Below are 25505 nucleotides of genomic sequence, written 5' to 3'. Positions count from 1 at the left end.
CGAAAATGAGACCTAATCGGAAAGTAAGTCCTAGCATGATTTTTCAGGATGCTCGTAATATAAAATAAGTCCTACCATATTTCCCCGAAAATAAGACCGGGTCTTATATTAATTTTTGCTCCAAAAGATGCATTAGGGTTTATTTTATATTACGAGCATCCTGAAAAATAATGCTCATTTTCCGGTTAGGTCTTATTTTGGGGGAAACACGGTAGGTTTCACAGGGGAATTTTACCAAACCTTCATGGACCAATCAATCCCAATGCTATATAATGTATCCCAGAACACTGGAAAAAAAGCACCAGATTATTTTTACAAAGCAAATACAACATCGATCCCTATACGATGTTGCAAAAATGCCCCAATTCTTCACACCTGTATATCTATATTGCCATGGAATTTTGTTGTTCCCTCCCTCTCTGACTTGGCTCAGCTACGCAAGTTTGGCCAATGGGATTTTCACAAATATGGTGTAAGCAAGGACTTGAAAAGCCGTTATGCCATTGAAATTGTTCTCACTTTGCTCTGCCTTTTTCATGAAAAATTTGTGCCTAAGCTAGCCTGACCAAAGCCATCTGGACCATCCACAGGGTAACCGCCCCAGACGTGTGTGAGTCCAGATGAGACCAGAAGAACTGCCCAGTCAAGACCAAACTAAATTACCAGACTGCAGATTCATGAACTAAATAAATATTTATTACTTTAAAGCATGGAGATGTAAAGTGATTTATTACACAGCAATAGATAACATATAGAAATTGTTGCCAAGAATAAAAACGAATATATGTGACATTGAAACTGGGCTGTAGGTGGAGACAGGAAAAATGGTGAGGAAATTATTGGAGGCTGAAAAAATGCAGGCAAACTGAGTACCTGTGGTGACTTGGAAGATAAGTGTACGTACTGAACATTTTGGCTTGAGAAATTCCTAGGCAGAATGTTGAAAATGTCAGCTATTACTCAGAAAAGAACTAGCCAGATTTCAAGTAGAATTTAGAGGGAATATAAAGGTGCTAGAATGAAAAAATAACTTTCTCATCTCCATCCCTTTAAGCGAATAAAAGATTATCAAATTTAAGACATGGCTTTAAGTAAAAATCAAGGGCTGAAAGATACTTTAAGACCTTGGAAAGAATCAAGGCACTGTCTAGTAGACCCAGCTGATTTAAATGACTTCCAGCTATCAAGATTCTTGTCCCATAGCAGCCTGATATAGCTAAAGTATTAGGGATTGAGAGAGAGAGAGAGAGAGCGCTGAAAAATAATTGTGGGTATGGCTTTTGGTGCATAGAGTGGATTCAAATCAGACATAGAAAATTCACAGAACTTTTTAGGAAGCTACAGTAATAAAAGTGACATCAATGTAGTTAGAAAGGGACTAAAGGTAAAACACTGGCAAGGAGGGGCTGTCATTTCAACATAGAATTTTCCAGAACTGGAAGGAACCTTTAAAAACCCAGAAATCTTTCAGGGTAGTGACTCCAAAGTGTGGTCCCGGAAGTGTTCCTGATGCTTTGGGAACCTGGCGATGGTGGAGCCTCATTTCAACTTCAATCAACTTCTATATGGTGGAGTTTTACATAAAATTTTGTTTGAATAAGGTTTCTACTATTTAAAAAATGGAAAGCCCGGGAGTCCAACCTCTTCACTTTCTGTGTAAGGAATTTGAGACTTAGAGAAGTGAAATAACTCAGACTTCCAGCACCTCCTGGCTGCTCCTGCGCTAACAAAGTCTGTGGCAAGTCAGGAGAAGAGGGAGGACAATTTCTGTATCCAAGGATCTTGCATCCCATCCCTGAGCTGTGACGGGCTTTTCCTCTTTACCTGGGAGCCCCATCATGACCCTCCCAAACTGTGGTTGTGTCATAAAGAAGGTGGAATCTGAGATGGAGAACAACCACCCCAAGAAGGAATCTGGGGTGAAGAGGGATAGCGAAGCCATTCTCTAGACAAGATCTTCAACTGCGGGGACTGGCGGCAATTGCGAACAATTTTGAAGGTGCAGATTGAAGAGGGTGGGGGAGTGCAGAGGCCCAAATGGAGTAGTGGCGGGGAAGCAAGTTGCCAAGGCCCTTTGGCATCGGCTGCTGCTCTGCGAGGCGGGGCTCGGCGCCCTCCCTCTCTGGGATGGTTCCGACTTCAGGATCTCCAGCTGTGCCTTTGTGTGTGTGGGGTGTGGGGTTATAGACGTGCGGGGCCAGTTGTCATTTCAGAGAAGTCAGCCTTTTCCTGCCGATACAGACATGACTCTCCTATGGTTCACTATGACCCCCACTTCACAGGTGGGCGCGAAGAGGAATCCAGGCCAGAGTCCTAGGGCTGTTCACCTACTTTGGGGTCGCAGGGCAGCGTTCGGGAACGTGGGCTCCAGCGCGCAGAGCATGAATCCACAGTGCCGAGGGTACAGGTCCCGGAGTCCGGGACAAAATGGTCCAGGGCCCAACCCCGCCACCTCTGCAAGCGCGCCCTGACTGGCCCTCCAGTCTCTAGGATTCCTCGCGTCCTCAAGGAGGGCGCGGGCTGGGGGCGGGGCCTCTTTGTTGTTGTTTCTCTGGAGCCCCGCCCCTGAGGGGGGCGCGGACCACGCGGCCAGAGGGCCCGCCTCCCCTCCCCCTCCCCGCCCAGCTCGCCCGCCTCTTTGTATCCAACATCCGGGTTTCCCCGCTGGCTCGGCTCCGCGGCCGCGGCTCAGGAGCCATTTTGGACTCGGTTCAGCTCCCCTCCCCCCACCCCTCCCCCCGTTCATGGCCCCTCCGGACTCGGCCCCTGCGCCGGGGGCCCGGGCCCAGCCCCACCGCGCTATGCCTGAATCGGGCGCGCCCCGGCCCGCGCCCCACCGCCGCCCCCCGGTCCCCGCGTCGTCCCGGAGCCCGGGCCGCAGCCTGCGCTGCCCGCAACAGCCCTGAACCCGGTCTCGCCGCCCGGCCCTTGGAGCCAGCACGCTGCCCGGGGACGAAGGCGCAGAAAGTGCGCTGGGAACGAGACCTAAGGAAGGAGCGAGAAGGAGAGCGCAGCCGCCGCCGGGCCCTGCGCGCCCCAGGAGCGCCGCGCGGCCCTGCCCGCGGGCTCCGGGTGTCCGCGGGGCGGCGCCGCGGAACATGACGGCGCCCTGGGCGGCCCTCGCCCTCCTTTGGGGATCGCTGTGCGCGGGTAAGGACTGGGCGCGGCGTGGGGGGCGCGGGGAGGGCGCGCGGGGCCAGCCTCGGGCGACGCGTGGTGTTTACCAACAAAGGGAGGGCCCCTGCGGCCTCCTCGCCGCGCCACCTGCACCCAGCTGGCACCTCCCGGGGCGGGGACTGGGGGCGCGCCGGGCGCCCCGCTCGCTGATCTTGGTGGGGGGAATCTTGTTTGTGCGGCGGTCTGCAGGGCTCCGGTTCGCGGTGGCGACCCCATGATGGGGGCCGAGACCCAGGGTCGGGGTTCGGGCTCCACGGGAGCGTGGAACCCAGGGAGAATGAGAGGAAAACCAGAGCGTAGGGAAGGTAGCCAAGCGGGGCGGGCAGATCTAATCCCAGGATGTCGGGTTTGTAGGTGCAGCAGCAGCGGCTAGGGGGAGGGCTGCGCGACCCTCAGTGCCACTAGGTGTAGCGAAACGAGGGGCTTGCTTCTCGGAGGGGTCCCCTGCATCCCATTCCACTAGGGTCTGTGTCGTATTGCAAGGCGGGATGCTGGCACCCGCTCCCACCTGCGCCCGCTTTCCCTGCGATGGGGCCAGGGCGCGAGGTGCAGCCACTCCGCGGGACCGCTTTGTTTTGGGCGCCTGGGCTGGGAGGTGGGGCGAGAAGAAAAACCAACAGGTCTCTGTTCGCTCTGGCCTCTGGGAAGCACGTGGGGTGGGTGGGTGGCTCGCGGGGCTAGCGTTCGGCTCGCGCTGGTGTGGTTGAGGGTGTGTGGGTGCGGGTGTATACTTGAAGTGTTCTGCCAGGAAGGTGCTTTTTCCTTTAGGTCGAAGCACCGATTTCTCTCTTCTAGCGGTGCTGAGGCGCGCCCAAATCGGGTGTGCGCGCAGGAACGGGCTCGGCGCTCCGGTTAGGATGGCTTCAGGCAGCCCTGGGAAGCGTGCAGAGTCGCGCTTTGAAGCTGCAGGGAAAGTCTGGGGCGGTCTGGGCCGCTGGTGCGCGGCAGCCGGAGCGCTGCGTCTTGCGCGTCTTTGTTCCCAGCCCCCATTACACATGCAGCGCGGGTCCCTAGCTGCCCGAGGTGGCAGCAGCGCGGAGTCTGGGAAACCCGCGAAGGGCGGGGCCGGGCGTGCAGGGGCGGGGCTGGGATCCCCGCGCTGCCGGGAGGGTAGGGATCCGGGATCTCCATCCCACTCCCACCCCCGACTCTGTCCGCTTCATTTGCAATGTAGTTTGGTTCAGCTGTCTACATCAAAGCAAGTGAATTCTCTGTGTGGGGCTTGTTGTTGCCTAACCTGCATGCAAGGACCAGAGGATAGAGACCTTGTTGGTATCTGGGGGAGGGCGTCATGGCTCTTTTGGAACCGTTAACTGTGTGGTAGAGGCGGCGTGGTGGTGTTGACCTTGTTCTCCTTTTTGCCCCTAGTCCCTTTTAAGTGCTGCTTTGAGATGCTTTTTCCCAAAGAAAGGATGGCATTGGCCTGTAGAGGGGAGAGTGGCAGCAAGCTGACTTAATAGGCACGCACAGTTCACCTGGCTGTCTCTAGAACCGTCCTGGACATTCCTGGGCTCCCGAAACCCTCTCCTGATTTGTCTCACTATCCTCACCGGACTCACTTGCCTCTTCGATTAGGCAGGGCGGGATGGATTCCCCCCTCCCCCAAGCGCTGTATTTCCCTCCTTTTCCCTTTGCTCCTCCCTCCTGGCTTGGGCAGTACCCTGCAAGGTGGGGCAGCTGGAGTTAGATTGAAGTCGACCAACCTGTGTTCCTACCTTGGGAGAAAGGTGAGGGGCATGGTGTTTCTTGTGGTCACACCAACCAGTCCTTTGGTGGGCCACTGCTCTGACCTGTGAGGAACCGTGGGAAGAGCTGGCCCAGGCGCAAGTGGGGACAGAGCTGGCCCTCCTGTTCCTTTGACTTCATGGATGCCCTTTTTGTCAAGCTCCTGGCTTGCTGTTAGAATTACTCCCACTCCCTGTGGCATACCGTGTCCTTGTAGAAGGAAGATCTTTCAGAACAGCTCTGTCCACCAGAAATACAGTGTGAACAACACACGTAAGTTAAAATTTTCTGGTAGTCATGTGAATAAAAAGAAAAAGAAAGGAACAGGTGTGTCTTAGTCTTCTCAGTCTGCTGTAACAATACCATAGACTGGGTGACTTAAATAGCACTATTTTCTCACAGTTCTGGCGGGTGGAAGTCCAAACTCAGCCCCAGCCTGGTAGGGCCCTCTTTCTGGTTGGCAGATGGCTGCCTTCTCAGTGGGTCCTCACGTGGCTTTTCGTTGGCACTCACTGGGGGAGAGATTGTTCCTTTTCCATTCACCCCATCATGAGGGCCCCACCCTCATGACCCAATCTAACCCGTATTACCTCCCAAAGGCCCCATTTCCAAATATTGGGTGTTAGGGCTTCAACATATCAGTGTGGGGGTAGCAAACATTCAATCCGTAACACGGTGAAATTTAATGATGTGTTTACTTAGCCTGAAATATGCAAAATAATCATTTCAACATTCATCAATATTAAAACGAGGCATTTTACATTCTTTTTTATACTGTTTCAAAATCCAGTGTGTATTTTATAGTTAGAGAACATGTGAACTCACACTTTCCACATTTTAAGTGCTCAACAGTCACATGTGGCTCATGGCTACCATATTGGATGGCACAGACCTAGAAGAAACGGCAGAATTTCTGTTGTGATAATGGTACATGTTCAATTACTGCCACAAGTCCTTTGTGTTTTGTGCCTGTACCCGTGTCCTTGGGAAACAAGTTGTTTGGAGCTTGCATTGCTGGTTTGGATCTTGCATGTGGTCATCCCAGACACACATCTGTGTATCCCACAGAGCTGCTGATCTCTGTCTCTGTACTGGACTTGGGGTTCAGATCAGGGCGCGTGGGGGCAGGGAGTTCTTTGTGGAAGGTCAGGAGCTACTAGCTGGGCAGGAGGACCTAATTCTAGTCTGTCCTCTCAGGAAACGCAGGCCTTGACTGCTCCAGCCTGCCCTCAGAGGCTGGTTACTCTGACCCAGAGTTGTCTGTTTCCTCAGGGGAGAAGTGTATGTTTGTGGGTGAAGTGATGCCCAGGCCCAGTAGTGGTAACTGTCAAGGACATGGACCGCAGAGCCACGGCCATTGTATCTGCTGGGCACCCCCGCTCTGCCCTGCCTGGCTGGCTGGGCTGTGCTTTGGGAGGAGTGATCCCCTTCCTCAGCTCTTGGAGGCTCTTCCAAGATACATGATGTGAGAAACTTGCCCATCCCCCAGGCCTTGGAAACGTAAGACCCAGAACCCCATGGCCTCCCACAGCTTGGTGGGCCTCTGTGGGGTCTTTCTGGGCCTGGAGGATCCCCGTTAGGACCTGGACTTCCCCTAGCACTTCACCCAAGGAACTTGCTTTGTAGGGACCAGTGGAGAGCCCCCGTCCTACACCATGATTCTTTGTATCATGTGCTCCTCTGAGAGTCTGATGAAAGACGTGGACCCTTTCCTCAAGAAAATACAGATAAGTGTGTGTGTGTGTGTGTGTGTGTGTGTGTGCAAGTGTATGCACAGGTTATCCATGCACACGCACTGATCTGCACTGATACCAAGAACCTGTGGTCCCCTGGGTTGGACTCTGAAGTCCTGGTAGCCTGCACGGACCCATTGTACCAGTCCTGAGGGGCAGCTGGCTGTCCTTGGGGCACCCTGGGTTTGTTCCCTTCTTGCTGCTTCAGCTTAACCTATTCTAGTCACTGTACGTGACTTCTTTACTTCTGCTTTTTGTGATGCCGCCCAGTGTTCAGATTCCAGCCCTGGTCCCCTCCTCCCCTTCCTTCTCCCCCTCCTCTGAATGCCAGTGCATTCAGCTCCCAGCCTGGGAGCTCAGGGTAGTACAAGTGGGGACAAAGGGACATGAGGTCAGAGTTTAAATCCACCTGCAGTTACTGGCCTGTTACCGTAGACTGTGATCTGGGGGCTGGGGGGGTGCTGGTCTGGGTGATACTTTTGAGAATGACACTGGATACGCAGCCCTCTGGCAGGGTCCTGGCTGGGTGAGCCTCATTCTAGAACACGGTTTCTCAGTCTTGACACTGCTGACAGTTTGGACCTAATGATTCTTTGTTGTGTGGGTGGGGGTGGGGGTGGGGGGGGCTGCGAGCAGAGCCGTCCTGGGCACTGTAGGATGTTTAGCAGCATCCCTGGCCTCTACCCGCAAGATGCCAGTAGCACTTCTAATCGTGAAAACTGAAAATGTTTCCAGGCATTGCCAAATGTCCTGGGTGGGGCGGGGCTGCAAAATCACCTCTGGATGAGAACCTCTGATCTAGAATGTTCTCATGCTTTTAAAGAAACAGACAGTTGTGAGAGGTAGGGTTCTCTGTGGCTAATACCTACCCCCCCATCAGATTCAGGGTGGGATGTTGGATTTTCCTCAAAGTCTAGATTTCGTGCTTTGATTAACCTGCTCATTGTGGGCGAATTTGGTTGGAACTTAGTGGTTTAGGAGCACTGCCGGCCACCGAGGAGAATCCTGGCGTCCTTGAGTTTTCCCAGAAGTGGTTCGGGTTTCAGGGAGGCAGCGGTTGTGGGTGGCCGGGCAGCGTGCCCGCCCGCACCCGCCCACCCGCCTCTGACCGCCGCCTGGAAGTTTGCGCTCCTGCCTCGCCCTCCCTCCCTCCCACACGCGCAGAATGTCAGCGAGGGCCCGTTGCGGCGGCCTCGGCGCCGCCCAGCAGTCCCTGTCTGCTCACCTGGGAGCCGCGGGAGCTGAGGCGGGCAGCGTGGGCCCAGCGGAGCGCCGGGGCTTGTAGCAGGACGCGGCGGGCATGCCCTTTCCCCTGAGCGGGCCGTCGCTGTGGCGCCCTGAGGAGCCGCAGCAGCTGTGGGCCTGGAGCTCCGAACCCGGGGACGCCCGGGCAGGGGGGCCGCCTCTCCCTAAAGGTACGGGCACAGGTCTCTACGCTGGCCTCAGGGCCGGGCTTCCTCCTCTGGACCTGGGGAGGTGTAGTGGGCAGAAGTGCCCGCAACAGGTGCTAGTGCTGGAGGCCCTGACCCAGGGGGTTTGGTCCCTATGGGCTTGGCAGGCTGGCGGCCCCTGTGTTTGTTCCCCACTCCCCCTGGTCCTGTTCCCAGCTCTTTTAGGGAGGGCTTTCTGGGGGAGCTCCTCTCTGATCTTGCCCAGTAAGAGACAGCTTGCTGCAACGGGAACTGGTTACAGACTGGGCTTTCAGCGCGGGAGGAAGCAATCTTAAAAGCTTCAGTTTTCCAGGTACTCTGCATCCCTGGAGTGTGAAGGACTTATTTGAAAGGATTGCTTGCAGGGGCTGCGAGTTCCTCGTTCTATGTCCTTTTGGCCTTTCCCAAAGGAACTTGGTTGCCGTCTCAGAATCCTTTATCTTCTTTGCCCTCCCTCTCATTCTGTCACCAATTTTTTGTTCCAGAATAGACACCTACCCTCATGTTTAGGGCTCCCTTTTTGGGCTGTATTTCTCCACCAGACTCATAGGCCTATCCCAGGCTGAGAGGTGCTTGTTCCTTGTGTCCTGTTGGTGCTGCTCCTGGACGCCCCTAGTTGTTAGCTAGGGATGGGGGTGGGGAAGAGGAGATGCTGCTGCCTTCTTGTGAGTCTGTTTTTTAAGTTTCTCAGCGGTGTCTGCCTACGACATGGTGGATACTTGAAAGCAGCTGAAAATGCAAGCTGGGATTATTTGGGGGTCATCCATGCCTCCTCCTGGCCAAGGATCAGTGGTGCTTCCCACCTTAGGACAGCCACATGCTTTGCCCTGGGTATTGCAGTCCCGCTGTACACATGCGTGTGCTTTTTCCAGACTCTCTCAGGGACTGGCAGCCCTACTTGGGTGTTTTCATTCATGGACTCGTGATCATTGCGAGCCAGTATTGGAAAGGAAGCCTGTTCCACTGAGCAGATGTGTGGCTCCCCTCCCAAGGGGACCTTCTGTAGGGGCCTGGCTTTCCGCACAAAGGGACTTCTCTTTGGCCAGTTTCTGGTCTGGAGCTGAGGTGTTCTGTGAGGTGAGCTCATGCTCTTGTTTGCAGACGTTCCTCTGCCCACTATTTAAGTTCCACTCTGACAACCAAGGAGGCTAAAATTAGTTCTGGGGAAGGAAAAGGAAGGCTGGTTGGAAACCCAAGCCCTTGGCTGGAGGATGGAGAAGGCTGCTTCCAGGTTTTGTGGCTGATCCTTTCTGAAGATGTGACCAGGCCAGCTGTTGTCTGTCCATCTGAAGAGAGGGAGGGGCCCCGGCTTGCCTGTTAGACCTGAACCAATGAAAACGGGAGGCTGACTTGGAAGCTGCCTCTCTTGAGTGTTGATGCTGGGATGAGTTTTCCTTCTGGCTTGTGTGGTGGTGCACAGTGTTTTGAGGTATGAGGACAATGCCTTTTTATGTCCAAGTGTCATTGACAGCCCTCCTTTTCCCACACAGATTCAGAAAGCATGCATGAGGTCTCAAAACCTTGGGCTGGTAGCCATGGGTCAAGAAACCCTTTATGTGCGCTTTCGGAATTTTCTTCTCACCCAAGTTTTGACATTCCCTTCAGGTATTCACAAAGCAGGTAGACCAGCCCCCTTTCCCACCCCGGAGCTGCTGGCTTGGGTCAGGTGTGGGTTAGAGAGGAGCCCTGCGACCCAGGCATTATAAGGAGGTCCAGCTTCTCTGTGCCCTGAGCGCATCGAGGACCAGGGTTCATCTGCTCAGGGACTTAGAACACAGAGGGGCAGAGAGTTAGATGAATTCTAGTTTTCTTTCCCACCTGGCTGGGCCTCCTGTGAACCCTCCACCTGAGAGCGGGTCCTGAAGGGCCACTTGGGGAGAGACAGAGAGCCAGAGAAATGTAGTCCTGTCTTCCTACCATGAAAAACCACTCTCAAAGCTCCTCTCACTCAGGGCTCTCCTGGTTAGCTACCCTGGGGTATAGTTGGGGGAGTAGAGGTCACTTTGCCCATAACTTCTTTGCCCATTTTAACTTGCATTAATTGTTTGTTTTACAAATAATATACATACAATTGCAAAATTTTAGATGTTATAGATAAAACAAGGGTCTCCCCTGTGCCCCATCTGAGTTCCCTTCCAGAAGTGAGCCTTCTCAGGTTGGTGTATATTCTTTTAGACATTTTACCTGTGCACCTGTAGAAGTACTTAGAAAAATAGAGGTGGTGTTTTTTTTTTATTTAGCCCAAAGTGCTATTGCCTTTTTTCAAATATTTAATTGAAATATAAAATGCATGTATAGAATAGTGTGATTATCATAAGTGACAGCTTGATGAGTTTCCACAAACTGAATACATCCATGTAATCAGCATCCAGATCAAGAATCAGAAACTTACCAGCCCCTCCTCCCACTAAGTCCTCTCTTGCTCCATTCCAGTCTCTACCCTGAGCCCCACGGGTAACCACTATCCTGACTCCTAACAGTATAAGTTAATTGCCTGTTTTTGTGCTTTATATGGATGGAATCTTACAGAATGAAGGGTTTGTGTTCATCTTTTGCTCACCATGTTTGTGACTTGCTTGTGTTGTTGCATGTCCTGGCTTTTTAAACTCAAGATATGTTTTGGCAGTTTTTCTAATACATGTTGGATCTACCTCAGTCTTCTTCATAGTCGTGTAAAATTTCAAAGTTTGGATATAGACTACATTTTACCTAGTCTCTTATTGATGGGCTTTCTGATTGTGTACAACTTATATGCAGGTTGTTTCTCAAAGGTAGATGACAAGAAGAGGAATTTCTGGGTGGGAGGACAGGTATATTTAAGATTTTAATAGATCCTGAGAAATGGCTCTCCTGTCCCGCCCTCCCCTCTCTGCCCCCCCCCCCGCCCCGAGGCTACCCAGGGGATGGTAGTGGGGGCAGAAGCTGGGTGAGAGGGCAGGTGACCCTCTGCAGCAACCTGTGAGCTTCTCTTCCCCTCCAGCAATGCTAGGTTACAGACCTTGGAAGTAGCCCGCTTCATGAAGGGTGCTGGCTCAGGGAGAGCGCTCACGTTCGCTGGCTAGTGTCTGCGGAGAGCCAGAGAGGCTGCTGCCTGTGTCTGTCTCCTGGTTACTGTGCTGACAGAGTCGGGGTGGGGGCGGGTGGGAGGTGGGTAGCCAGGATGTGCAGGTCTGGGTTTAGGATGGCGTGTGTGTGTGAGTGTGAGTGTGAGTGTGTGTGTGTGTGTGTGTGTGTGTGTGCACTCACTCGTCGTGCTCCATGCTGCTTCCACCCTCGAGAGACTGAGGCAGTCGCTGAAGCTTGTTGAGGAGCTGTGGGTAGTGGCGTTGTGGTGACCTCTGAATTTGACAAGATCTTGGCGTGGCAGGATCCTCATTTCACATGTGGTGATAATGGGGGGTGGGGGTGAGAGAAACCCGTAGAAGAATTATTTTAGAGTCTGGTGACAGAAGGGGCTCTGGTGAGCTTCATTTCCTGGCTGAGTACATGCCTCGTTCCCTCGCATAACCTTCTGCCACAATTGGCTGAAGAAGTAGGGAAGTCCATCTGAGATGACTTGTTCTCCAAAGCCCTTGCTTTCCTAGTCTCCTTCAGTATATGGACTACTCCTTGACTACGATTTTACTGGGATTCCTTGTGTAAGCCCACTTGTCAGGCCCTGCTTGTGGATTTAGGTGACGTGGATTTGTGGTACTGTTTCTAGCACAAATAATGTCACAGTCAGCTTTCCCACATTGTACAGGTGCTGTGCAATGTCTGTGTATTAGCCGGCTAGAACTGCCGTAACAGAACACCACAGGCTGGGGGGCTGAAAGACCAAGATCAAGATGCTGGAAGGGTTAGTTTCCAGTCAGGCCTTTCTCCTTGACTTGCAGATGGCTGCCTTCTTGCTGTGTTCTCACATGGCCTTTTCTCTGGGTGGGTACACTCTGTGGTGTCTCTTTCTCGTATAAGGACGCCAGTCCTGTTGGATTATGGCCCCACCCTTATTACCTTATTTGACCTTATTTGACCTTAACTAACTCATGAAAGAACATACATCCCGGTACACTATACTGGGTTTTAAAGTTTCAACCTCTGGGACACAATTCAGTCCATAACAGTATAAAATAGTACAGTTGGTTGAGAGTGAATTGTTTTCCTCTTCAGTTATACTTTGGAATAGAAGTTGCTTTTCTCAGGACTCTGCCCTGGGGTCTGTGTTCTTAACACTTTCAATGGGCGATCTTATCTACACTGGTGGTCTCAGTTTCCATGTATGTGTAAATGTATGTACACCCTTTGGGTGTAATATGGTCCTGAAAATATGTCGGAAAGCTGGGTACAAAGTAGATGTGGAGGTTTCTTCTTCTGATAATCAGGAACACCTCTTTCTGAAGGTACCTGGAAAAACTGGACACACTAAGAAAACATCTCTGGTTGAAAGCATTATATAGCTAAGAAGATAGTGAAGACCTACCAGGCCAAGATGTCTGTGAGAACAGAGACTCTGGTTGGTGACTTTGACATTTGAGTCTGTTTTCTGTCCTATATGGGCAACTGAGAGGCTGAGAACTGCATGTTATAGCCTCGTGGGGCTAGGAAGACAGGAATTGGAGTTCTAAGCACAGGGTGGGTATAGTGAACCCCTCCTTCTGGGTTAAGATTCCATAGACATAGGGTTGAGGTGGAGCCAAAAGACAACAAACTCTAAAGTTGGATTAAGATGTTACGGAATAAATGGTGCCTTTAGCTGCCTGCTAGAAGCACATTCTAGGAATATAACATTATTTTAGGCCTCAGATGATTTCTACAAACAATTGTGCACATATGATGACTGATTGATCTTTTAAAATAAATAGTCGGCAGAAACATCGCAGTGAAGCAGACCTGGATAAGCTCCAGATTGGAGTTCTACACATACTGAAAAATAGCAGTGTTCACTATGGTCAAGGAGATGAAAGTGCGAATTTCAGCAGAAAATATATATAACAGAAAAATATATAACAACCAAGTGAAAAATCTGTTATAGAACTGACCTGTAGACCAACAGAAAATAACTCAATGAATGGTTTCATCAGGAGATTAGATGCAACTGAAGAGACAATTAGTGAACTGGAAGATTGGTCAGAAGATAATATACAGACTGAACCATGGAGAGACAAAAAGATGTATGAGTGTACTATAGAAGAGAGGGAAAGACACATAGATGAAGTGAGAAGGTTTAAGATGCATGTAATCAGAGCCACAGAAATATAGGACAGAAAATGAGGCAGAAGAGATAATAGCTGAGAACTTTATAAAACAAATGAAAGACATAAGCCACAGATTCAAGAAACCCTGTGAACCTAGGTAAGATAATAAATAAAATTTCACACCCATTTCTATCACAGCTGAACTTCTGAAAACCAAAGACAGAAAATCTTAAAAAGCAGCCAGAGATAAAAGCCATTGCTGCCAAAAGAGTAATGTATTGACAGGTAACTTCTCAAAAACCCTGGTAGCCAGAAGACAATGGAATGATAGCTTTAAGTGCTGAAAGAAATAATTGTCAACCTAAAATTCTATCTCAAGTGTAGCTATCCTCCAAGAATGAAGGTGCCATGTAAAGAGGGTGTTCTTCAGAAAGAAGGAAAATGATCTAGATGGAAGGTCAGATGCAGAAAGGAATGAAGAACAATGAAAATGATAAATACTCAGATAATTATTTTATGAGAGAGATGTGTTATTGAGTTTGAAATACATTTAAAACAAAACACCTGACAACAATGTTATATTGAGAGTGGAATGACAATGAAGTTTAATTGTTCTAAAAGGTCTCACATTGTCCAGAAAGAGGGTATAACTACCCATTCATATTAGATTTTGATAAGTCAAGAAGGCATGCTGTAATTTCTAGGGTAACCACCAAAGGATAGAAAGATTATAACTTTCAAGCTAATGAAAGGGACAAATGGAATAATAAGTAATTCTCAAATTGAAAAGGCAATAAAAGAGATAAGGGAAGAAAGAGCAGGAGAGGTAAATAAACTAATACCTTCATGAACATAAAATGCAAAAGTCCTTAAAATAGTCACAAATAGAATCCAGCAATGTGTAAAAATAGTAATACATAATGAGCAAGTGTTTTTATCCCAGAAATGCATAGTTGATAATAACAATTGAAAATTGAATCTACCATGTTAACAGAATAAAGAAAAGCTATGAAGGTTATCTCACTTGATGCAGAAAAAACCTTTAGGGTTTAATCTGTAGTTAACCCTCAGAAGAAAACAATTTGGAGATGCAAGGGAGCAAGAAGACTGTCTTGAAGAAAAAGGACAAGTCTTTCCTTTTTAGGTGCCTACTGGACATCAGGAGTCATAGCAAAGCTATCATAATAAAATGGTAAACTTTTGGTGCAAGCTAGCCAAATAGACAGTGGAATAGAATAGAATAGTATTCTAAGTTCCAAGTGTTGGCTGCTGCAAGTTCAAAGCCATTCTGATTCCCAGTCCTTTATAGGTGACATTTCTCTCTTGCTAGACATTTGCTGTAGGGTCTTTTCTTGCCCCCACTGTTGTGAAATTTCTGTGCTATGCCTTGGTGGGGGGGTCCTGTTTTCATCCACTATGCTGGTCTTTGATTTTTTTTTTCCCTTTTGTTTTCACTTTCTGGAACTCCTATTATTTAGGTGTTGGACTTCCTCGCCTGAGCCTCCAAATTTCTTGTCTTTTTTTCTCTCCTATTTTCTGTATCTTTGTGTGTTTGCTTTACTTTTTCATGAGATTTCTTCAGTATTATTATCTAATCCTTCCAGTTTTCATTGCTGCCATCATCTATATGTATTTTTAATTCCTGAGAGCTCTTTTGTTTGTTTTTTTAGCATTGCCACCCTATCCCTTTTTTTTGGGGGGGGGGTTGCATTGCCTTTTATCTCTCTGAGGATACAGTTTTTGAAGTTGTCTTCTCTCTGCACAATTTCTGTTTTCTGCCAGTTGGTTTATTCCTGCCTGTTTTTCTCTCTTGGCTTTCCTAGACTTGTTCATATTTAAAGATGGACCTGAATACTGATTGAAAGCTCTGAGCTTGTTAATGGAATCTGCCAACTGCAGGATGATCTGATCAGGTTATTTTTGAAGCTAGTTAGATTGTCCTGAGAAGTATCTTCTGTTTTCTGTTGAGGGGGTAATAATAGGCCTGGCTGCCAACATCTTGGGAGCCACAGGGGGAAGAGAGCTGGGGGTCTCAGTATTCTGTATTATCCTGTAGTTTTCTTGTTTTAGTGTGTGGTACCTGTACCTTCAAATTTGCCTACTCCTCCCTAGCCAGAGGCTCTCTATTTTATCTTCTTTAGAAAATAACCTTCTAACATCTGCTGGGTTGGAAGAGGGGCAGCCCCCATCATGGTGAGTGGCAGTAAGATCTGAGGGTCTGGCAGTCTTACCAACCAACCCTACTGCATTTGGACTCATCTGTACCCCACTCTTCCAAAGGCATCTGGTGCCACAAATTCCTGAGTTTTGGAGGGTTCTGTGATGGAGATCAGATTGCTTCTCAGCTTTCCCCACAGCCAGCTCAGGCGTCTGTGTGCTCATTGACCACTTAAGTATCGGCTTCCAACTTCAAACTTTCATTTCTGTTTCTCTCCTGTTCTCATTGTCCTTATGAGTTTATACCTTAAAAAACTTTACTGTGGCTTTAGTGGAATTACAGGAGGGAGCAAAAGTAATATTTGTGTATACTCATTGACCTTTACTGGAAACCCTCTCTCCAGTGTTCTTCAGGAATGATGGGGCCGGGAGAAAGGCAAGTATTCCAGGGAATGGCCCTGGATCCATACCTTGTTCTATAGGAGGAGGGTGCCGGGGACTTGTTTACACAGTCGTAATTGGAAGTGACCTGAGGTGACCTGGCTTGATTCCATATTCTTAGGCTGGGCTTCTGAAGGCAGGTAGAGCTCCTCCTGTCACCCTTGGAAGTTGCTCCTGGACTTCCATATCTGGCAATAATAGTGAACAAAACAGCTGAAAAGCCTCCTCATGCAAGACACTTAGAAATACTGGGAAAAGTATAATAAATGCCCTTTTTAAATGCATATGCATAGCTGCATATATACGAGAATAAGGGAAAAGCAAGAGTGTGCAGGAAACGAGCTCCATACCTCCACTAGCTAAAGCTGTTGGTTTTGGGGGGCAGGGGGTGCTTTGCCTCTCTCTATAATTTGGAGATAGGTGTGGGTTTAGTAGTAGTGTCTGAGACACAGGAGATAAGAAGTGGAATTGAAACTGAGGTTTTCACATGATAAGACTTCCACAGGAGTATAACTTCAGTGAAGTATAGACTAGAAGAAACATCCTTTTGCTGACAAAGGGAATAGATAAATTAAATTGTCTTGGCCTAGGTTGTTGGGCAGGGGTAGGGTGGATACTTTCCCATGAGAATGTATAAGCAGAGTTCTGCTTAGATGAGCTTGGAGTTGAAGTTTATACCATCTGTGTTCTCTGGGAAAATTGAAGTTGAGAAATTAAACTGATTTCAGATTCATAATGTCTTGGAGAATTTGGCAGAAGTAAAAATATAAATTATCTGTGGAAGGTTGCCCCCTAAAACTTGGCTTCACAGTATTTCCACAGCAAAGGCTCCATTGAACATAAGCTCAGTATCCAAAATTCCAAATCATGCAAGGAAATAAGACACCATGAGTGAAAATAATCAGAAATAACAAATGGCAGAAATAGATGTTCAAGGAGTTAAATTATGGAGTTATAAAATAGGGATTTGGAAGTATGACAGAGAACAGAAGTATCAGAATTGACCAAGAAGGTTTTTTAAATAGAATTTCCAGAAATAAAAAAAATTGATGAATTAAGTTTATGAATTAAAGAAAAGCTAAATAGCAATTAGACACAGCTAGAGAGAGAATTAGTAAACTGGAAATTAGACCATGTGGACTTGTCTATAATGGTATTTAGGCACAGAATTGGAAAATATGAAAGCAGAGTTAAGGACTGGGTAGAATGGGAAGGTCTGATATACTTGTAATAGGAGTTTCAGAATTGGGAGGTGCAGTATACAAATTGATAAAAGCCAAGAATTTTTCAGAAATGATAATCGACATGAATTGTCAGATTAAAAGGATATTCTTCCAAGCAATTCTTCCAAGTAAATTTAAATGTATACTTAGACAAAGTTTGTAGTGAAACTATAGAGACAATCTAAGAAAGCAGCCAGAGGCAAAAGACAGAATATCTTCAAAATTAAACTAATAGTCTTTTCAGCAACAGTAGTAGAAGCTAGATGACAGTAGACTAATACTTTCAAAACGCTGAGAGAAAATAACTCAACCTAAAAGTTTATGTTTTTCTAAACTGTCAATAAGGAAAAGTGGCAAAATAGCATTTTCAGAAAAGCAAACAAAGACTTCTCTGCCAGAAGATCGTTACTGAAGGAGGATGTTATTCAGGAAGGGACAGTGGTTCCAGAAGGAGGAACAGAGATGCAGAAAGAATGGATGAGCAGACAAGCCAATGAACATACAGACAAATAAAATATTGACTGTGTATAACACAAATAATATCTGTTTTGGGAGGCAGATAAGAACAATAACATTAAATACTGAACACAAATGTTATGTTAAATTAATTAAATATAAGTTGGAAGGAGGTAATTGGAGTTAGAACAATTAGGTTCCTAGGAAGGACAGTAGAGATATTAATTAACTTTAGGCTTTTAGCATAAATGTACATATTAAAATGTAAAGGCTAACCTGTAATAGAATAGAAATAAAGTGAAATAACGTCCAGATCAGAAGTGGCCAAAATATGGAATTAAAAGAGATAACCCAAAAGTGGTAGCAGTAGAGAAGAAACAAATTTAAACATTGAAGTAATCATAAATGTAATGGGACTCAATTGTAGGTCAAAAACAGTATTAGACTGAGTTGGAAAAAAAATACAGAAACGTTTAAAATAAAAGTTGAGATAAATTGGGAAAATATTAACCATAAGAAACGTCATATAGCTACGTCAGCATCAAAATAGTCTTTTTGGCAAACATAAAATAAATTTTTTGGCAAAGAGCAAATGAACAAATGAAGAGGATTTCTATCTAGTAAGAAAAGTTCTATCATCAAGAATATATAAAGAGGGTGGACAGATGGCTCCGTTGGTTAGAGCGTGACCTCTGGGCAACAGGGCTGCCAGTTCGATTCCCACATGGGCCAGCGAGCTGTGCCCTTCGCAACTAGAATGAAGTCAATGAGCTGCCACTCAGCTCCAGGGTGGCCAGATGGCTCAGTTGGTTGGAGCGCGGGCTCTCAACCACAAGGTTGCCGGTTCGACTCCTGCAAGGGATGGTGGGCTGCGCCCCCTGCAACTAGCAATGGCAACTGGACCTGGAGCTGAGCTGCGCCCTCCACAACTAAGATTGAAAGGACAACAACTTGACTTGGATAAATCCAGAAGTACACACTGTTCCCCAATAAAGTCCTGTTCCCCTTCTCCAATTAAAAAAAAAATCTTAAAAAAAAAATATATATATATATATATAAAGAGTTTCTATAACTCAAAGGAAAAGTAACCCAGCAAAAATGGGAAGGGATGTGAAGAGGCAGCTCTCAGAAGGAGAGGCTAATAAATTCAAAAAGATGATCAGTCTCACAAGTGATCAGGAAATGGGGATCAAAACTGTAATACACCTTTGCATACCAACCAGGTGAGCAAATATCAGGGGAGTGAGGGTGTTGGGAACATAAACTGGTACATCCACTTGCAGAACAGTTTGACAGTATCTGTGAGTGGAAGATGCTCGTAGTCTGTGACCCAGCATCTCTAACCTGTGGGTATCACCCTAGAGAAACAGCACACACGAGCACAAGAAAACTGGAGGATTCCTGGTGGCAGTGCTTAAATCAGCAAACATTATAAATTACCTAAAAGTCCAACAGGAGGATGGAGCCTTGTGGTCGGTGATGCAGTGGACTGATACACAGCACCGAGAATGAACGCATTGCAGAGCTCGTAAAGGACGAGTACTCTAGAGCCCGGCCGCTGGGGTTCCAACCTGGTTTTGACGCTTAATAAATAACTTGAGTAGGTTACTACACCTCTTTGTGCCTCGGTTCCCTCCTCTGGGAAATGAGGACCCTCACAGGCTTTCATGAGGATTAAATGTTGTTATTTGTAAAGTGTGCAGTATGGTGCCTGCTATGTGTTTGTAAGTACATGTGTATCAGTTTGTAAGGCTCACAAATACAGAGGGTGCCAAAACAATGTATACACATTTAAGAAAGGAAAAAACTATTAAAATTGTAATAATACATACCGACAGCAAAAGATGAATACAAGTCACGTTTGACTTCTGCAATTACGAAAGGTGCTCAAAGTGGTTACCATCAGCATCCAGACACTTCTGATTATGACGAACTACTGCGTGAGCAACGTTGACCAGAGTGTCTACTCGTATACACTTTTTGGCACCCCTGGTATATGGGTCAAGGGAAAAGAGCAAATGTGTCAGTCAGAGATTGTTTTTGGCTGCTACAAACAGATACTCAAGAGTTAACTATTCTCAAATAAAATGTAGGTAGGTTTTGGATTCTTTTCTGCCCCGTGGTACATATGTGCCACTCTGCAAATGTGTGCATACTTGTGTGTGTGTGTGTGTGTGTGTGTCTGTACACCTCCCGCTTCAGTTTTCTCCCTCGTCACCCTCCCACCCCCGTTTAGGTTTCCTTACTCCCCACAGCCCAGTCATCTTACTCTGCTTGTGGAGAAGATGGTGAAGATGCTGTCACCACATGGCAACGCCCACGTGGGTGGGGCTGGGCACCTGCCCCCTATGGCGTTCTCCACGAGCCAAGATTAGAGTGCAGCGGCCTGCTGGCTACTGGGGTCCACAGTTCCTCTGGGAGATGTCGGCTACTCTGGACACACCCCAAGTCCAGAGCTTGGGGAGTCCCACGGGAGGCATGGCTACTCCAGCTTCAAATCCTCTCCCCAAGGCTCTGCCTTAATCGCCCCTCACTTATCCATCCATCCGTCATTCTTCCCTCTCTCTGAGCTTTTGAGTCCCTCACAGGCAGGACCCTGGTAGGATTTCCCTCTTTCTCCCCAGTGCATAGTGGGGTGGGACCAAAGCCAACTGGACTGCAGAAACAGACCTCCCAGCGCTTGTCCTTGGGCGTCAGAACTGGTCTGTTTAGGTCAAGCTCCCTGGATTGTTGGTTTAGAGTGGAATCTGCATGTATTCTGGGTTTTTGTTTTGTTTTGGGGGGAGGGTGGTTGGTGGTGGTGGTGGTGGTATGTGTCCAGGAGTGGGGTTTTTCTGCCCTGCTTGGACTGAGGGCTTGGGAAGCTTGGGGGCTTCTTTTCGCCAAAGTGTAGGCGCCCCTTGGAACATAGGGGCTGCCTGTTGGGGAAACTGCTCCTTGTATACCTGGTTCCTTTGGAGGCCAGCATTTGTGTTGGCTGTGGCTTAGGGATCCAGCGAGCCCCTGGCCCAGGTGTCTGGGGGGCAGGCACCCCTTTCTCAGGAGCACCGCTTCCGCTCCTGCGGGATGGAAGTCGGGGAGCCTCCTGTGCGTGGGTGCCTTGGCTCAGTGAGTGTGGGCTGGAGCCCTGTTCTATTAAAAGGCGGAGACAGCCTTGTGGTTGGAGTGTTGCCAGAGGCTATAAATAGCTGAGTGTGTGCAGAAGCAGAGGGCCAGGGAGGAGGGAGGGAGGCGGGAGGGGAAGGCCTCTGGGTCTCCAGCTGGCAGCAGAGCCCGGGTGTGGCGTGGGAGGCGCATGGAGTCCGCCCTTTCCTCTGGACGCCCTTAGGCTCTGAATGCAAGGCTCTCTGGGTAAGTGTTGAGTGTGCACACTCCCCACTTGATGGGGCCCTCCAGGGGGGCTTGTGCTGTGAAGGATTGTCTGAGGCCGCAGGGGTGGGGTGTGGCTTTAATATAACAGCTGATATGCCAGGCATTGTTTTAACCCCTCTTGAACTGCGTTAACTGATTTCGCTCTTGGAACAACCCCAGGAAGGAAGTTTGGCTCTTATGTCCTTTTCACAGACAAGTAAACTGAGGCACAAGGTGGTTTGGTAACTTGCCCAGGGTCACATAGGTAGGAAGCATCAGAGCCAGGATTTGACCAAAGTCTGACAGTTCCTAGCTGCGTTTGTCGGTTACCTATAGGAGGATCCGGTCAGATAGAGGTCTGGTGAAATCCCAAACCCATGGGTCCTACCCCAGAGCCTTGAGATTTGGAGTTCCCAGCCCTGTACCCTTGGGTCCTGCCCACAATGGCCAGAGGGGTCCCTGCCTGACCAGTGGCCTAGACAGGAGCTGGGCCGCTATCAATGTCTGTTGCCTCCCTTGTTCTGGCTGCTAGCCTTGCACTGGGGGGCTTGTTGCTTGTTGTCTGAATGGAGATGGAAACTCACCTGAGGACCTGAGAGCTTGGGCAGCCAGCTGAGGCCACCCCGCCTGGTGTCCCCTCCCTTTGAAACCCTGCCCTAGCCAGGAAATAACTAGGTTCTTCTGTCCGTACGCTGGCCCTTCCTTCCTTCCTTGCTTTCACCCATCCATCCATCCATCCATCCATCCATCCATCCATCCATCCATCCATCCATCTATCCATCCATCAGTCATGTGTCCAGAACTGGTTCTAGCACTTAAGACAGTAAGGCTTCTGTTTTCATCAGCTTTGCAGTCTTGTGGGGAAGCCTGATATTTAAAAAGTAATTGTCAAGCACATTCATAATGTTTTATTTCTTAGATGAGTGTTCATTATGTTATTTTCTCTTGGGAATTATCTTTGGTTACATTATTTTTACACTTTTTGAATGTCTGACACAATCCTTGAAACAACAACAATTTGTCAAGGGTAATAAGTTAGATTTTGAAGGAAGCACAAAGGCAAGTGAGAGTAGAGTTTTCCTGGTCTCCAGGGAGAGGGAAGAGCTGAAATTTAAAGGGAAAAGTGAGGAGCGTCTTGCAGCCAGAGATAGTCACTTGTGCTAAGCCCAGAAGCCTAGCACATTCCAGGGTCTGGCAGTTGGTGTGACTGCATTGAGGGAAGGCTGGTGGGGAGTGCCAGCTCCCCTCTACCCTACGTCTTAGTTTCTGGGGACCCCAGTGGAATTGCTGTTCATGCCATGGGCCTCCAGGCTGGGGGCCCTGTGCCGCCTGGACTGAGTACTTTGTAGGGCCCAGCCCCCAGATGCTGCTGCAGGTCGATGAGGGGCCCATGTGCATTGTGGGTACAACCTGGGTCCTTGCTCAGCCTGGGGTCGCCTACACCCGCCCCCCCCCCCTCAGGTTTTCCCCTCAGACCTTAAGCCTTAAGCTGGCTGCAGAGCCCGGCTGGGGAAGCCAGTGGGCAGGAGCCCCTCTGTAGACTCTGAATCCCTTCGTGTGGACCGGGCTGTGTCCTCGCTGTGTGGATGGTTGGGAATCCACTCTTTTTCTTCTTACTTGTGTCGAATCTAGGCCCCATTGGGTTGGATGGCCAGAACCATGGCTAGACACTGGCATTCTGGTTGCATGCTGAACCCTTGGGTCCTACCTGGAGCTTTCCGATTTTGCTGTTTGCCCCTGGCCAGGCCCTTTTAGATGGAGCCCTCCATCGCTGATGCAGAGAGATGGTGTCTGACCAGAGAATGGCTGCTGCTCCGGTGGGGGGCCCCTCCCACCTGATGGCACTGTCCTGCTCCCTGGATGTTAGGGATGGGGAAAGGGAAGGGGAAGCCTTGGACCATGCTGGGATTCAGGACCCTTTGCCTTCCTTTGGGGTTGGGGTGGGGTCTTTCTCTTCTTGCTGCTCCAGCCAGCCTTTCAGGCTGATGGATGGTGAGGCAGGGCTCCTGGCTGCTGGCGGGCTGGCTAGCTCTCCTTCAGTGGGGGTGCCTCTGACCCCTCCTTTTTCCTGGACTGGGAATAGTTGTAGGGGAGACCAGCCAAGGTTGGTGTCAGGTCACTGACTTACAGTAGGCCCGGGAAGTGTGGCGAGGTGTGGAGGGGGCTTGGTGCAGGTTTCCTCTCCGGTGTGTGCGTGGGTCTTTGGCAGTGAGGTTGTAAATGCCACTGCTGCCCATGATCGGATGCCCTGTAAAGGGACGATGGCAGTGCCCTCCCAAACAGAGGCCTGGGAGCACTTCAGCCCCGGCATCAGAGCCTCTTCCCAGAGAGCCTCCTTTGCTTTCCTTCCTCCTTCCCGCGGGACTGAGGGGCCTAGGGGCAATGGGGCAGACCTCGGGGCTGGGACGGGGCTTGTTTTGGCAAGGAAAGCGAGAAAGATGGATTTGGTGAGAGTTCGAGGTCACATTTGAAAGGGCAGTTGGGGTGGAAGTGTTTGGCCACCTGGATGGCACTTGTGCGGGGGGGCAGAGGGCACAGGAGTGGGCAGGGAGCTTCCACAGGGGAACTCAGGAGCCCATCCCATAGGGAATATGTCCTCCTGCTTGGGACGCGCATTCCCTATGACTCTGGAAGCCTTGCCCTGAGCACGAGGGCCTGACTCTGGATGACCTTCTCCAGCCCTGCTGAGCACCAGGAGTGGTCGTTGGGTGCCGAAGGGCTACTGCAGGGTCCTTGCTTTTCATCCAGTCTGGGTAGGAGGTGTGGGGGACACACCCGCAGTGTCTCCCTGGGGGCTGTGGCAGGTGTGGGTCAGGACACAGACACCAGCAGCCAGGCCCCCGGAGCCTGTGTCAGAATTATCTGAGAAAGACAAGTGATGGAAAATGTAGATTCTGCCCCCAATTGGTGGCAATTGGATGTTCCAATTGGATGGGTCTGGACTCCCAACCCCTCTGCTCACAGCCATTCTGATGTGCACTGCGGTTTTGAGGGTCCCTCCATTAATTGCTGCTGCAGGGAAGCAGCCCCCACCCAGGAGCCTCAGGCATTGGTGGAGTCCCTCCATCTGGCCATCAGCCTGGCTGTCTGTTCATCCTTCTGTGGTGTGAGGTCTGCTGCTTCCTCCCTCTTGACTGGGCCCGGGGGCAGCTGCAGTGGGAAAATGAGATGGGGCTGGTGCCGGCTGGCACACAGTAAGCTAGGAGGTGTCAAAAGGGTGGGTAGCGTGAGGCCTGGCACCCACCACCCAGCCTCCCTCGGGGTGGGTGGGGTGCTCAGCAGGTCTCTCACCTCTGGGGCGGGACACAGGTTCCGGGCGTGGGGAGGCTGAGACGCGGGAGTGCATCTACTACAACGCCAACTGGGAGCTGGAGCGCACCAACCAGAGCGGCCTGGAGCGCTGCGAGGGCGAGCAGGACAAGCGGCTGCACTGCTATGCCTCCTGGCGCAACAGCTCCGGCACCATCGAGCTCGTCAAGAAGGGCTGCTGGCTGGACGACTTCAACTGCTACGACAGGTACCGCTGGCGCTCGCCCTCTGTCCCCGCCACCCTCTCTAGTCCCACTGAGCCCGCCTGCGGGGGCACTGCCTGCCGGGCCGCACAGCTGCCAGGGTGTCTGTGAAGCCGAGCCTGGCATTTAAGGGCGGGAGGGGAAGATTTGGACAAGTAGGAGTGGTGCAGGGTCCCAGCCCTTCTGAAACTGTTTGCCCCGCCCCAGTCCCCAGGAGGCTCTGAGTGGGTGTGGACCCTTGCTTGCCCCTCCCGTGTCCCCGGTCATTCTCCATGAAGTCCACTGTCTGTGGGGAAGGGTTTGGCAGGGCGGGCCCTAGAGTCTTGTGTCCCTCAGCTGAGGGCATGTGGGACACTGTGCCTCAGGCAGGAGTGTGTGGCCACCGAGGAGAACCCCCAGGTGTACTTCTGCTGCTGCGAAGGCAACTTCTGCAACGAGCGCTTCACCCACCTGCCAGAGGCTGGGGGCCCGGAAGGTGAGGCCGTGGGAGGAGCAGGCTTGGGCCTCTTGGGTGCCGAGAGCTCAGCTCCTGAGTTGGGTGTGAAGTGGCTGCAGGGCTCACTAGCCCTGGAGGTGTAGGGGTGGGCGGGCTGTGTGACGCAGGGCTCCGTGTGTCCCCCAGTCACGTACGAGCCACCCCCGACAGCCCCCACCCTGCTCACGGTGCTGGCCTACTCGTTGCTGCCCATTGGGGGCCTCTCCCTCATCGTCCTGCTGGCCTTCTGGATGTACCGGCATCGCAAAGCCCCCTACGGCCACGTGGACATCCACGAGGTGAGGCCGCGGGCTCGGGGCAGAGCAGGGGTAGAGGTGGCGAGGCCAGGACACGCCCTGTAAGCCCTGATCTTTCCCAGGACCCTGGCCCTCCGCCCCCATCCCCTCTGGTGGGCCTGAAGCCACTGCAGTTGCTGGAGATCAAGGCTCGGGGGCGCTTTGGCTGTGTCTGGAAGGCACAGCTCATGAATGACTTTGTGGCTGTCAAGATCTTCCCCCTCCAGGTGAGTGAGCGAGGGGCTCCAGGTCAGCCACCCCACTGTGGCCGGAGCTCTCCCACCCCAGGGCAGTCCAGGCCCCTACAGGTGGGATGAGAGAGAAGTGGGCCCCACTGGGGTGGGGAAATTCATTG

The 25505-nt window shown here is 50.1% G+C and overlaps 1 protein-coding gene across 2 annotated transcripts in view; it reads left to right on the top strand.

Annotated features, from left to right (window-relative positions):
• The first annotated feature begins 3028 nt into the window (after positions 1–3028).
• The window catches only part of ACVR2B (activin A receptor type 2B), a 31733-nt gene continuing 9256 nt past the window's right edge, over positions 3029–25505 (top strand). Inside the window, exons 1-5 of one of the 2 annotated variants that reach the window (XM_033133246.1) lie at positions 3029–3150; positions 24177–24384; positions 24745–24854; positions 25026–25153; positions 25234–25377. In XM_033133246.1, the coding sequence (XP_032989137.1) occupies positions 3099–3150; positions 24177–24384; positions 24745–24854; positions 25026–25153; positions 25234–25377 (642 nt within the window). In that variant the 5' untranslated portion in view covers positions 3029–3098. Of the gene's footprint in view, positions 3151–24176; positions 24385–24744; positions 24855–25001; positions 25154–25233; positions 25378–25505 lie in introns of both variants that reach the window. The other variant, XM_033133245.1, reaches the window with a different exon arrangement.

Source organism: Rhinolophus ferrumequinum, chromosome 17 (genome assembly GCF_004115265.2).
Source record: "Rhinolophus ferrumequinum isolate MPI-CBG mRhiFer1 chromosome 17, mRhiFer1_v1.p, whole genome shotgun sequence".
Lineage (NCBI taxonomy): Eukaryota > Metazoa > Chordata > Mammalia > Chiroptera > Rhinolophidae > Rhinolophus > Rhinolophus ferrumequinum.
This window is presented reverse-complemented; position numbering and strand designations above follow the sequence as displayed.